The sequence below is a fragment of the Lagopus muta genome, chromosome 26 (genome assembly GCF_023343835.1).
Source record: "Lagopus muta isolate bLagMut1 chromosome 26, bLagMut1 primary, whole genome shotgun sequence".
Classification (NCBI taxonomy): domain Eukaryota; kingdom Metazoa; phylum Chordata; class Aves; order Galliformes; family Phasianidae; genus Lagopus; species Lagopus muta.
In genome coordinates this window covers 2,284,960-2,298,190 of record NC_064458.1, presented here as the reverse complement: position 1 = coordinate 2,298,190, position 13,231 = coordinate 2,284,960, and the positions used below count along the sequence as shown (strand labels likewise).

The 13,231-nt window shown below is 54.6% G+C and overlaps 2 protein-coding genes across 3 annotated transcripts; one reads left to right on the top strand and one right to left on the bottom strand.

Annotated features, from left to right (window-relative positions):
* The first annotated feature begins 1,212 nt into the window (after positions 1 to 1,212).
* SIRT6 (sirtuin 6) lies at positions 1,213 to 7,855 on the top strand. The gene is made up of 8 exons (XM_048927666.1): positions 1,213 to 1,372; positions 2,079 to 2,206; positions 2,549 to 2,731; positions 4,272 to 4,331; positions 4,859 to 4,954; positions 5,799 to 5,879; positions 6,225 to 6,348; positions 7,045 to 7,855. The coding sequence occupies exons 1-8, from the start codon at positions 1,307 to 1,309 to the stop codon at positions 7,378 to 7,380; spliced, it is 1,074 nt and encodes a 357-aa protein (XP_048783623.1). The 5' UTR covers positions 1,213 to 1,306; the 3' UTR covers positions 7,381 to 7,855.
* A 108-nt stretch (positions 7,856 to 7,963) lies between these two features.
* LOC125684994 (cyclic AMP-responsive element-binding protein 3-like protein 3) lies at positions 7,964 to 12,769 on the bottom strand. Of its 2 annotated transcripts, XM_048927663.1 has the most exons (11): positions 12,695 to 12,769; positions 12,092 to 12,613; positions 10,908 to 11,035; positions 10,546 to 10,804; positions 10,201 to 10,316; positions 9,709 to 9,837; positions 9,514 to 9,620; positions 9,353 to 9,421; positions 9,154 to 9,238; positions 8,718 to 8,814; positions 7,964 to 8,640 (listed from the first exon to the last, which is right to left on the bottom strand). In XM_048927663.1, exons 2-11 carry the CDS (start codon positions 12,234 to 12,236, stop codon positions 8,294 to 8,296), a joined length of 1,482 nt encoding a protein of 493 aa, XP_048783620.1. In that variant the 5' UTR covers positions 12,237 to 12,613; positions 12,695 to 12,769; the 3' UTR covers positions 7,964 to 8,293. The 2 variants fall into 2 exon arrangements, with proteins under 2 accessions (XP_048783620.1, XP_048783619.1); XM_048927662.1 differs by lacking the exon at positions 12,695 to 12,769 and having other exon boundaries at positions 7,965 to 8,640; positions 9,709 to 9,840; positions 12,092 to 12,610.
* Between the last annotated feature and the right edge of the window lie 462 nt (positions 12,770 to 13,231).

Sequence of the window (13,231 nt, the reverse complement as noted above, 5' to 3'; positions counted from 1 at the left end):
ACCTGGGACACACTCACCTCTCCTCGGTGCTGCTTTTCCTTCCTTTGCTCTGCCCTGCTCCCACCGATAATCCCAGTGGCAGCCATGGTTATTGGCCACTCGGGACAGGTCCCCATGTCCCCATACCCATGCAAAACATAGGACATCCTGTGTCCCCAGGCCCCTGTGAAACCCACTGACACCCCGGGGCACTGGCAACCCAGGACACATCCCCATGTCCTTGGGGACAGCACTTACATCTGCCTTCCTGAACTTGGCCTTCAAGCTCTTCATGGTAACTGCAGTCCTGTGGCACCCGGACACCCGATGGCTGTGTCTGAAAACCTCGTCTGCTTGCTGGGATCAGGCTGTGGGGATGTGGCTGTTGCAGAGGGCAGTGGCAGCTTTGAGGGCTTTGCTGCTGCTGCTACAGGTCCAGCTCGCCACCAGCTCTGTCTGTTCCTTGTCTCACTGCTACTGGCCCACAGCATGACGCGGGGGGGGCACATGAAGGCATTGGGTTACCTCTGCGGTTACAGGTGGGGGGGGACATGGGAGGGCCCAGCACCAAGCAGAGCAGGCAGCACCCTTCAAACCCCTGCACCCAGGCATAGGGCAGCTTGCATTGGAGAGGGTATCATGGCAGGGCTGGGCAAGCCTCAGGGGAGTGATAGAAGGATTTGGAGCCACCACAACATTTCAGGTTAGGTGTTAAGGAGAAATATTTTACTCAGAGGGCAGTGAGGTGCTGGAACACCAGAAATTGGGGATGCCCCATCTCTGGAGGCACTCAGGGCTAGGCTGGACAGGATCCTGGGCAGCCCGACCCAGCGGTTGGCAACCCTGCCCAGTGAAGGGGAGTGGCATTTGATTATCTTTAAGGTCATCTCCAAACCTAAACCATTCTATTATTCTAAGACCTGGCCCCCCCAGCACTATTAGGCTGCAGGCAGTGTAGGACATGGATGAGACGACCAGAGCTGAGAGCCCCTGCCCTTGTGGTGCACCCACTTACACGGCACCTCTTTGCACAGCATCACTTGGCATTATACACCCTTGCCTGGCACCTCCTTGTCAGCACCCAGTGTTTTCTTCCCTTCCAAAGGCTGTGTCTTATAGTGGATGTATTAGCAGGGTGAGGGCAGACGTCCCTGTTGCCAAACACAAAGATGGCGGCGAGGACGTCACAAGTCTGCGCATGCGCACTGTGGCTGAGGCCTACTCGAGACGGGAGTCTGCGCATGCGCCCTAATGCCGCGGCCTCCCTGTGCGCTTCCGCCCGCTCGCGGACCGACAACAATGAGCTCTCCGGTGGCCGGGTCGGGCCATGGCGGTGAATTACGCGGCCGGGCTCTCGCCCTACTCGGATAAGGGCAAGTGCGGCCTCCCCGAGGTGAGCACGGCGCGGCGGGGTCGCCTGGCATGGCCCGAATCCTGCGAGGTTGCCATAGCAACGGGGCTTTGTGCTCCCTGGGGACCCCCGGCACCGCGGCGTCTTTGGGTGCTTCGGTCCCGGCCTCGGAGCTCGCCGCCTCCTTTCCCTTCTTCCTCCTGCTTTGCGTCCCGTCCTCCCCTTTGTGTTCCTCAGGCCGGCCCTTTCCCCTGGCAGGATCCCCCCCTCCCCATCGCCCAGCAGGCCGTTTGTTTTGAAGGGAGCGAGGTGGGCACCGCTGAGTTCCTCCTGGAGTGACCCCATCCCTGCGCCCCCAACCCCCCATCCATGCTCACGAAGCTTAAGAAAAGCTTTGGGTTGGAACCGCTGTCCCTAGAAGGCCGGGCCAAAGAACCATCCTATGGAAATGAATTTATGCTGTGCCAAAAATCAGAATGGGCCCATGACCCCATCCACCACCATCCCCCATCCTGCTCGTTTTAAGCCTTAATTTGCATGGGGATGGTATATACACTGCTGTTTGTTTCCCTCATTATGTGCATTTGTCATTAAGCAATGTGACACATCAAATCTCCTTTCCCACGTGGAGTTTTCATGGTGGATAAGACAGAAGTGTGGTTTGCTGGCTCTTTGTGCCTGCCAGGAGGCACGTAGGACCCATTTCTGTATATCCCCATTCATGTGGGTATTTGTCTCTTCCGCTCAGATTTTTGATCCACCAGAAGAGCTGGAGAGGAAGGTGTGTGAGCTGGCAGACTTGATAAGGAGTTCTTCCAATGTTGTGTTCCACACAGGGGCTGGCATCAGCACCGCCTCGGGGATTCCTGACTTCAGGTAAAGGCAGTGGGCAGCAGGCAAAGGGGGGTAGGGGGTGAGCAGCACCTCATCCGAGTCCATCTTCTGTCTAAACTGGGCTTCCTGCTAGTCATCCTTCCTGCAGGGATCATCCTGTCATGTCCTTTCCACTCTTGTCTTGTCCTGTATCCAGCTGAAACTACCTTTTCCATCTTGCACATTGGTTTGATGTTAAACCTAAAAGCCCTGTGTGCATTTTGAACAAAAATATCCAGTAATATTTGGCCCTTGTTTAGCACTGATGGGGCTTGGGATGCATTTACAAGCATCGTAGCAGAGCCTGAGATCTCAATTATTGTTTCTTCTGTCCCTTTGCTGCAGGGGGCCTAATGGTGTCTGGACTATGGAAGAGAAGGGGCTTTCCCCAAAATTTGACACCACCTTTGAGAATGCCAGGCCCTCCAAAACTCACATGGCACTTCTGGGGCTGCAGAGAGTCGGCATCCTGAAATTCCTGGTCAGCCAGAACGTGGATGGCCTTCATGTGCGCTCAGGATTCCCACGGTACTGCTTCTCCCACCCTGCCTCCAGTTTCTTTTTGTCTCTCCCAGATGCCAAAGCGTGGCTGTTCTTCCTTCCTGATTAGCATGGCCTCGTGTGCAAGCATCTGCAAACATCCCTGACAAAGTACACCAGCCAGTTCTCTCTTTATGTTGGGGATTGAGTTTCAGAGATAAGTTAGAAGCTGTTTGCCCACTGATGTGGATAGTGGATAGATTGATGAAACTGCCATAGTATCAGGGCAGAGAGGGTGCTGCAGTAGGAGCTGATCTAAATTACTGGCTGCAGTCTCTGATTTTTTTGCCAGCTGCAGTGGGCTCAGAGCTCTTACATAGAGGTGTTCCCTCTGTGAGGAGCTGTGACATGTGGAACCCAAGGGTGAGGGATCTCCCCCCTCTGCTTGGGTGGAGTCTGAAGTGTGTTTAGCAGAGTGGTGGCTATTTCCAAGTTGTCCTCAAAGGAACCTGCCTTTCTATGAGCACTTGTGGCAACATGCTCTTCTCCCTTCAACGAACTTCAGCCTGTGATAAGAACCCATTTCTAATCGTTAAGACCAGCAGATAATTATCTCATCATCCAAACTGTTTGGAGCTGCCTGGAAGAGAAAGAGAAAGCAGCTGAATTCAAGGAAGAAAATAGAGTGAAGGAAGTTAGAATGAGGTGCCTGACTGGGAACTGGGAGAAGATGCAGAAGATCTCAAATGGCTTCAGCCTTTATGGTCTGAGCAGAGCTGGCTCAAAAGGGTATTTCTTATTATTAAAAGCCTTGAGTCCTGGTTCATGCTCCTGACACTGCATATGCCTTTCCAAACTAAACAACCTTGGAAAAAGGAATAGGAATTAATCACCATGGCTCATCAGTGCTCCCTTCAGCCTGGTGCAGCTGGCTCACATTCTTCTTCAGCATTTCTCTTCCACTCAAGTGGAGCATGTGCTTAAGAAAGTGCTGCTCAGCTGGGGCCAAAGCTGTTCAGTGTTGTGGATCAGGTCAGTCCTGGAGGAGGTTTCCAGTCACTGTGAGGCTCATAGGGAAGTGGGAAGAGTGTGGCTTTGTTTTCCACTAGCTTCTGCACTTTGAGTTTGGTGTTGAACTTGAGGGGAGTTTTGAACAAAAGGGCTGGAAAAGAGCTGGGACTCTGCAAGGACAAAGAGAAAACCTCTGAGTGCTGAGAAAAGCAAAGATCCAGGTTGTTGTTAGGCACAAGGAAGGTTTGAGACTGGGTCAGGATAGAAAAAGAACTGGTGCTGTAGAGGGAAGCATTTAAAATCAAGCCAGGATATGCTCTCCTTCCCCTTGGCCCCAATGGTGGCAAGCACAGCATAATGCTCTCATGATGGAAGTGAAATGGGTGCAGAAGGCCTCTGCAAGGTCTAAGCACGTCCTTTGGGTTCCCCTGCCCCCACAAGAGGGACAGCTCTTCCCAAACCACCCTGGCACAATATTTCTTATGTTAAATGCACAAAGAGGTCTCCACATGCCCTGCATGCGATGGCTTCCCTTGGTTCAGGGAGTCTCCATTCATCTCTGCCATTTCTCCCACAGGGACAAGTTGGCTGAGCTCCACGGGAACATGTTTGTGGAGGAGTGCATGAAATGTGGCAAGTACGTGGGTAGCAGCACGTGGGGGCTTTGTTGTTGTCCTGGGGAACAGTGGAGGGCCTGAGCAGACTTGGGGCTGCCTGTCAGACAGGTGCAGTGCATGGAATCACCATCAGATCTGTCCCATCTGAATAAGCCCTGTCACACTGTAGGAAATAAATATTGTAAGAAACCTCCATTGCCTGGGAAACCCTAGAGAGGTAACAGATTGCATACTGGGCTTTGCATCCTGGATGGCAGCAAACTTTAGTGGCCTTGGAGCTGATGTTCAAAGCTCCCTAAAAGGGAAATTGCTGTAAAGCAATACCTGGGTAGAGATTGTGGTTTGAAAGTGACGAAGGACTGAGGTGCTCAGCTCACTGCACGTGGCTCTGAGCCATCGCCTGCTTCCTTCACTCCCAGGTGGCTGTGATGTGAAACGTGCTGCGTTGTGGGGACGTTTCCCCAGCTGTGCCACATCCCTGTGTGTGGCTGCTGTTGAGTCACACTGGATCCTGGGCTCTGAACAGCACCATCTCTTGTGTGTGCAGGCAGTACGTGCGGGATGCTGTCGTGGGCAGCATGGGGCTGAAGCCAACAGGCAGGCTGTGCAGCGTCACCAAAGCACGAGGGCTGCGGGCCTGCAGGTACGTCTGCTGGGGCAGCTGTGGGATTAGAGGGGCTGGATGGGGCTTCCCGGGGTGCTGTGCAATGGAGAGGGGACAGCCAAGTACCTGGGAGGTAGGGAGTGAATGATTTTGATGTGCAGATTTTGTGTTGTAGGGTTGAGCCAGCTGTGCCTTGGCTTCAAGTGAATAAATAAGCAGCAGTGGCTGCACGGGGCATCTTTAAATGCACAGGGAGGAGGCCAGTGCCCCAGCTCCTAGCCAAGCAGCCTATTCTTGGCTGTCTCCCCATGCAGATCACTTGGACATGTCCTAGTGTTGGAGAGTGGCCTTCTATAGGGCTGCAGCTTTAGAGGTGGCTCTTCCTCTCCAACAGGATGCAGCCCTTGCACTGCCCTGATGCTGCAGATGTCCTGTAGGGAAGTGTGGGCAGCATCCTTAGCTCTTCAGCTCCACAGCTGGAGGGGCACTGATGCTATGTGACATCCAGACACACTCTGTGCACAGCAGAGTTTGAGCTGGAGAGTAGGGGGGCTCCAGGACATGAGGCAGAACTGTGCTGATGCACCTCTGAAGTTGGGGAGGTAAAGATGCATACCAGCAATGAACAGAAACAGTGAGAGAGCAGCTTTGATGGCGTTTGGTGGCATCACAGCACCATCCACAAAGTGCCTCATGCAGGTGAATTATGTCTCTTCCCTTGCCTACCAGTGAGTCCCCACAGCTGCTGTGGGCTCTCTCCTGTATCTCAGCACTGGACTGAGGAGGTGTGGCAGGGGGTCTGGGTGACGAAGCTGTTGCTTCTCTCCTAGCCATCTCTGCTGATCATTCCTAGCAGTAACCATGGTCCCTATGTGTTTTCTAGAGGGAAGTTAAGAGACACTATTCTGGACTGGGAAGATTCCCTGCCTGACCGTGACCTCACACTAGCAGACGAAGCCTGCAGGTAACATATTTGGGATTTTCAAGCCATCGTGACTGCTGATTGCTGCAGTTTGCAGTGATCCAGGAGGGTGCTTGTGCCCTCTGCATTCTGCAGTACCACAGCAAGCAGCCCTTGGGCTGACCCTGCATGGGTTTGTTCATGCATAAGACCTGAGGCAGTGTCCATAGGACAGCAATGCCTGGTTCTTTCCCAGGAAGTGACCAAGGAAAAGTACTGCAAATTCTGGCCACAGCTTTGCTTCCCAGCTTGGAAGCTGCTAAGAGTCCAGGCTGGAGCAGTCTGCAAGTGATCGTGCTTTTATTTTTTTGTATTTTCTGTCTTGGATATTTTATCTCCTCCCTGCAGGAAAGCTGATCTCTCTGTTACACTGGGGACCTCTCTGCAGATCAAACCCAGTGGTAACCTCCCACTGATCACAAAGAAGAGAGGAGGGAAGCTGGTCATAGTCAACCTGCAAGCAACCAAGCATGTGAGTGAGAGCATCCTTGGTGCCCTGCTCTTTTCCCTTCACTTGTTTCAGCCCCATTACTTGTTTCCTGCAAATTGTCCCCTCCCAAGCAGCCATGCAGAAGTGGCTTATATTATTGGAGGGTTTAAAGTTGCAACTCCAATGAACATCTAGAAATGGAAGGTATGTATAAGAGCATGATAAAAACCAAGCACAGAGCCCAGCGTATGCTCTGGTGAATTTAATTGGTGGCATCACAGCACCAGTTAAATACCTGCACACGCACAACTTGTGCCATGGCACAAGGGAGTTTGGTTCATGTTTAGCCTTGGTTTTGGTGCCCTAATTGTCAGGCATCTTTTTAATAACCAGAGCTGGGCAAGTTCTGAGATTTGCTAGAGCTCCGTTGTTCCTGTCCCATTCTGACCTGGGTTTTGCATCCATGTCTGCTTTGCTGGGCTGTATGTAAAGGTGCAGACTGCCTGTTCACACCTGGATACAACCCCAACAGCATGCAGCATAGCCAGGGAGCAGCTTGGGTCACAGTCTTGGTATGTGTTCCTTTATGGAAGATATCCCAGGGGCAGGAGCCTTGGAGTCTGCGTGCAGCTGAGCCATTGCCCAGTTCCTGTCCCCAGGCACTCCCTGAGAAGAGACATTTGTTCCTGTACATCGTGTTTGTCCCCCTAATGCCACGTTTGTCCTTGCTTACCCCAGGACAGACAGGCAGACCTGCGAATTCACGCTTACGTCGATGATGTCATGACAAAACTGATGAAGCACCTGGGACTGGAAGTCCCAGAGTGGACAGGGCCGGTGGTGGTGGAAAATGCTGACTCTGCCAAGCCTGAACAGCTCTACAAATGTAAGCCCGAGGCTCACGGGTTGCTCAAGGAGGAGCCCTTTTCCCAGCACAACGGAACAGCTGGGCAGTGCCCCGACCTTGGGACCACACTGGTGGAGCACCAGGATGATCTGAAGCAGGAGCATCCCAGTCTGGACACAGGACCACCGCTGACAAAGAAGATGAAGGTAGAGCCTCTCCTCACCTGACCCAGGCTGTTCCCTGTCTGACTAGATGCTTGTCTGTGCCACTTTTCCTACCGACTTTTTATTTTTTACCTCCTTAAGCTTTGTCTCTTTTTTATGTAAGTATTAAATACACTTGAATCGTGTATGTCTGGGCAGCTGTACCTACCAGGGTGGGAGGAATGCCTCTGCTCCATACAGCTCCTTGTCTGTAAAAAGAAGGTTGCAGAGCCCAGCTGTGCACTGTAGACCTCAGAGGGCCCAGGGATAAAGGTGCTCAGTGTTGGGTTGGTGATGCTGGGGGAGCGACACAACAGGATCAAGCAGCTGTTGCTGTCTCAGATAGAGCAGGGCTGGGTGGTGGTGGGATGCTGGTCCCTCTGCTGTGCCTGTATCTCCTTGGGCAGCCCTGAGCAGGATCTGGTCAAGTGCCCCAGCTCTGCTGTCACGTTGTGAGCCAGGAAACTCTTGAACCCAACAGCCAAGGTGTCTTTGAAACCCTGTGGATTACCCTGTATTAAACTAAAGCAGGTGATTCTTTTTTTTTTTTCCTTTTCTCCAAAATACTTTTTATTTAGAGATGAAAATGAAGTTTGTTTGTTTGTTTGTTTAAAAAAAAAAGAGAGAGAACAAACCCACCAAGCTGCAGTGTCAACATCCAGCCAGACCAGGCCTCCTCTGCTACCAACATTCCCTTCTTGACCAAACCCATGTCCCTTCCCCAGCTCCTGCTGTATGCAGCAGACAGGGGCAGCCCCTTCCTTTCCTCCTGGTAAGGCCAATAGGAACTAGTCTCCTCTTCCCAGTTCACAGATAGAAGCAAAGCCAAGTTGGTCTCTGGCATCCGTCCACGCCTGGAGAGGGACCCCAGGGGTCTGTCCTATAGGTATTGGGGTGCTGAACCCTTACTGTGTCCCCTGCAGTTCCTGGGTGCTGCTTAAAGCTCCTCAGCTGGCTCCAGCACTGTGGGCCTGCTGTGGTCAGCTTCTGTCCAAGCGAGTGACGTCAGGCTTTGGTGCAGTGCAGTGCTGTCCCCCAGTTCAGTGCCAGATTGGTCCCCATCGCTCTGGCTCAGCCCCTCTGAGGCGATTGGTGGTGTGCTGTTTTGGGTGGAAGCTTTATTGAGGTGTGGAGTGAAGGAGCTGCTTCCAAAGGCTTCGTGCAGAGTCTCGGTTTCAGCCTGGTGCTTTGACCACAGTGGCTCTGGGGGCTTCTCATCCCCACCTCGGGGCTGTGCATAAGCCACACGGGAGGCAGCTGTGTTATGCAGGGACCTGGAGAAAACTGAGCACGAAGGAGAGTCAGGGCTGGCAGCAATGCCCTCTGTGCAGCCCTAGCATGGCCCCCCCAACCCTCCTTACCTCGCACTGGTCCGAAGTCACCACCTGTCTCAGCTTTGCTAGGGGCAAAAGGGCTGATGGAGGGGAAGACAATGAGTGCGAAGGAGAGCAGCAGGACCTGGGGACACAGGGGTGGTGTTACTGTGTGTGGTGCTTGAGGAGGACCGTGCTGTGCAACGTGGTTCCCAGCGAGGGGGCTGGTGGCAGAACCAGGGCTGCGTCCCTCCATTTCTCCCTGCTGCCTGCCCTGTCCTGACACCATCCATCCACCCTTTTTAACACACATCCATCCCTCCTTCCAACCCTGGAGCATCCATTCTTCCACATCAGCACACCCATCCCTCCATCCACCCTTTCCAGCACTCCTCCATTGATTTCTCACTCCCTTGAAGCAAGGAGCCCTGGAGAGGAGATTTGGGGCAGAGAATGGGAACAAGGAGCAGGGGGCTCCACACACCGCAATGCAGGTTCCTGTCTGTGCTGCTTTGTTGCTCGACTGCACCACCAGGGCCTGCAGCTTCTTCAGCTGCTCCAGGAGAGACCTGGGGATAGAGAGAGTGCATGAGAACCCCAAGGTCTGGGATCCACCTCGCAGCAGAATCTCAACCACCCCTTCACCTGCCCCTTTGTGCCTTGTCTGTTATGGAGACACCTACGAGTTCTGCTTCTCTAGGTGCAGGACTTTCCTCTGCAGCTCCTGGTTTTGAGCTGTGCATGCTGACATCCTGGGGGACAGAGAGAGGGATGTGAGGTCTGAGGGGAGCCAAGCAGTGTGCCTATCACCGACCAGCCTGAGGCAGGGGTTCAGTGGCCATACCGACTCTCCAGCCCATCGATATATTCCTTCTTCTTCTTGCGACTCTCCTGAGCTGACTGCTTGTTTCTGATCTTCCTCCGGATCTTCTTCAGCACTCGCTCCTCATACTGCACAAATGGGGGGGGGGGGGGTTAGGGCAGCCAGGACCCCAAGCACGGTGTCCACTTGTTCCATCTCAGGTACCGCAGGACTCACCTTGGTGAGGGGCAGCTGCGTGGGCAGGGACACCCCCTCCTTTGCCAGCAGCTTCTTCTCATCCTCTGTCAGCACAAGCTCCTGGAACTGCCCCTGGCCCTGCCTCAGCAGGTAGTTGGGCACCTGTGACTGCTGTGGGACCGTGGATAGGTGATGTCCTGGGCTGCAGGCTCACCCCATGCCTGCCCCAAAGGACCACAGGTAGGGACAGTGGTTCAAGGTTGAGAACGACATCCAGAAAGGGACGGGAACAAGACTGTGTGTAGTTCAGGAAGGGGAATAAGTGGGGGAGAGACAAGGAGGGATGAGGGCAGGAATGGGATCATGGTCCAGGAAGTGGCAGGGATAAGGAGGGAGGGAAGGGACAAAGGTCCAAGGAAAGAGAAAGGATGAGAAAAAGTACAGGGATGGGGATGAGGAATGAGGATGGCATCTAGGATGGGACAGGACTGGGCACAAAGAGGGCTGGGGAACATGGTAGTGAGGACTCACAGCATCAGAGCTGCCTGAGAGCAGCAGATCCTTGACAGTGAGGGTACAGGATGCAGGCGCAGGGACTGTTGACAGACCCCGGCCCTCCTCCAGGAAGAAGCCAGGATTCCACATATCTGGGTGAGGACCAGGTGAGGGCTGTCAGCTGTGTCGTGTCCTTGGCCCCCTGACATCCCCCAGCTTCCCCTCTGTGCCCCATACCTCTCCATCCTTCCTGCATACCCAAACCTCCCATCCCACCTAGCTCCCTTAACTTCCCACGCCACCCATCAGCTCCCCAGTGTCTCCTCAACCTCCCACTGTTCCCAGCCCTGTCCTCCACCCAGTTTGTCCCCCATGGCTCACCCAGGTCAATGGAGACCTCAGGGTGGGGGCCTCCAGTGCTCCCAGGATGTGTCAGAACCTGGTGGCAGGAGTTGGTAAAGGCATAGGGGGCCTCGCTGAGCCCTCCGTCACAGCACCCGGGGGGGCTGTCGAGTTGATCAGAGGGGGGGTCCTCAGAGACTCCACTGTCGCTGACACCTGGGGACCAGCTGGGCGAGTCTGATATCGAGTCTCCAGAGCCCAGAATGGAGCTAAGGAAGTCCTCGCCATCCTGGGCACGCTGTGGGGATACGGATGCCTGTCACCGTCAGTGCTGAGCTCCTGTAGGATCTGCCTGGGCCACAGGACAGCACTGCATGGGGTTCAGGTAAAGCAGATCTCACCCCATCCTCGTGCCAGGTGCCCGGGGATGTCGTCCCCAGCTCCACACCACGGAGGATTCCATCCTGGCGGTCAAAGAGGAGGTCCAGCAGGTCGATGCTATCGAGGCCGCCCACAGTGGAGGCCATGGCTGCAAGGAGATGAGGTCAGACCCCATCCCCATGATTGTCCTTGTGCCTCTCCCCTAAGTTTCATAGCTCTGGGGACACCCTGAAGCACTTGGTGAGAGGGAGCAAGGAGCACAGAGTGGGACCACAAGGATGCACATCTACACACGTGTCACGCATGTGCAAACGCGTGTGTGATCACATAGATGCACGCATAGGTGGGTGGATGTGTGGCCATGCTGACATGTGTGTGCAGGGATGTGACCGTGCAATCTATATGTTCACACATGCACCCACACATGTGAGACGTGGGTATGAACACGCACACGTTGCAACCTGTATTGCAGCATGTGAGCGCACCTGGCCAAGCCCTACGTGCCTGCATGCAGGAGGGAAAGCACACATATGGTCTGGACATGCACACAGGGAGTCAGGACATGGCAGTGTCCCCCCCTCTGCTCGATTCCAGCAGCTGTAGCTCCTAAATCATCCATTTTTCCCCCAGCAGCAGTGGCTTCCCATAGGCACCCAGCCATCCTACAGGAGGAGCACCCAGACCTGAGCCCTCAGCTCATTTCTCCTGTCTGGCCTTGTCTGGCATATGTGACCACTGGGAAGATTAGGTTAATGATTTAGTGTGGCAAATGGAGGAAAGGAGGCTGCTGCCACTGGTCAGCCCCAAGAAGGGCCCCCAGTCCCAAAGTCTGGATTCCAAGAAACCCAACAAATCGGCCAACTGACCAGCAAAATCAAGGAAGTGACCAAAAAACAGATCAAACAGCCAAGCTGTTGGCCAACTGACAAACTGATTGACCAAAGCACCAACTCACTGACCAACTGAACACCCAACCTCCTACCCAACCCACCCAGCCCACCACCCAACCAATATCTGAGCAGCACTGACTCAAGGCTTTTTCAAGCTGGGTTTGAGGTTGGCTGTCATTAACGTGACATTTGACCAGCCAGCTTGGAAAACAGGGGAAATTACACCCTATTCTCTCCCCATGGTCCTTCCAGTGCCATCAGCAGCCCCATTGCTGACAGCAGGGCTTTGTTGAGCACTGGCAGCCAAGACGTACCTGTGTGAGATCCCAGCTCCAGTGGGAAGCCCTGAGATCTGTCCTGGCCTCTGAACTCCTTTGGTGTGCAGGACACCAAGCCTGGCCACCTCCTCCTCTGCGATGCCCTGACCTGAGTGGCAAAGTTTAAACTCCAACAGCACATAAATAGTGTCCAAGATTGCAAAATTGCCTGTGTCCTGATAGGGGCCGGCGATGGCAAAGGGAAGGCCCACGGTGCTCCGTAACTTATTAGCCAAATGTTTTTGTCCTCCTCTGCCGAGCGGGGCAGGAGGGGCCTGGGCTGATGGGCGAAGTCCAGGCTCTGCAACTGCCCATGAACTTTCCCCTACTTTGGGGGTAATTTATTTTTTCAGATGAGCATTAATCACATCCTATAAATGTTGAGAACGTCTGGGGAAGACGTTGGCTTGAATTCTACCACTTGCTGCTTCTCCATAACACACGTTGATCCCAACTGATGTTCATGATGATCCTCACGCCCAGGGCTGGCCCAGCTGCCACCTCTGTGCCTCAGTTTCCCTGTGGATCAAAAAGCATGAAGGCTGGGGCTCACAGCCTGCCACATCCCTCACCCTTCGGTGATGATGTTGGATATCTCACATTCCGAATGCTGGGGGTTACGACTCTGGATGGGCATGATCAGATCCCAGCAGAGCCCACCCAGCTGATCCCCTTCGTGCGGTGCAGAGCCCGGCCCGCCCCTCTCCCTCGTGCCCGGTGAGCCAAGGCAGCTTGTGACCACGCTGTGCCACGGGGTACAAGGCTGCAACGTCGTGCTTATCTCTTGCACAACGCCCTCTGTCCAGGAGGGACCGGCAAGAGGGAGGGCACCGCCTTCACGCCGCAATTTATGGCCCCACAGCGGAGACGGGAACTCCTTGCTCCGGGCAAAGGGCGTCCGCTCTGCCGGCCTCCGCCCTGCCATCGCCCTGGCACCACGCGACCCGCTGCCAAAGCCTCCCGAGCGCTCTGCCGCGTCAGGCACGGCGGGCACCAGCAGGGGGCGCTGCAGCCCCGCATGCCCCGCCTCGAGCCTCTAAGCCGTCCTCCGCAGCGCGCTCTCGCGAGACTCCGCGAGGCGTCCTCCACGCGGCCGTTTCCCCACGCCCCGCCCCTTTCGGTTACTCCCCCTCTTGG

Bases quoted from the DNA above. Each gene is read 5' to 3' on its own strand.
- SIRT6 (XM_048927666.1), top strand. From the start codon at position 1,307: ATGGCGGTGAATTACGCGGCCGGGCTCTCGCCCTACTCGGATAAGGGC. The intron at 2,732-4,271 runs GTACTGCTTCTC...TTTCTCCCACAG, and splicing joins GTGCGCTCAGGATTCCCACG to GGACAAGTTGGCTGAGCTCC. The intron at 6,349-7,044 runs GTGAGTGAGAGC...TGCTTACCCCAG, and splicing joins ACCTGCAAGCAACCAAGCAT to GACAGACAGGCAGACCTGCG.
- LOC125684994 (XM_048927662.1), bottom strand. From the start codon at position 12,236: ATGTGCTGTTGGAGTTTAAACTTTGCCACTCAGGTCAGGGCATCGCAG. The intron at 10,317-10,545 runs GTGAGCCATGGG...GTCCTCACCCAG, and splicing joins TGAGGTCTCCATTGACCTGG to ATATGTGGAATCCTGGCTTC. The intron at 9,422-9,513 runs GTATGGCCACTG...TCTGTCCCCCAG, and splicing joins ATCGATGGGCTGGAGAGTCG to GATGTCAGCATGCACAGCTC.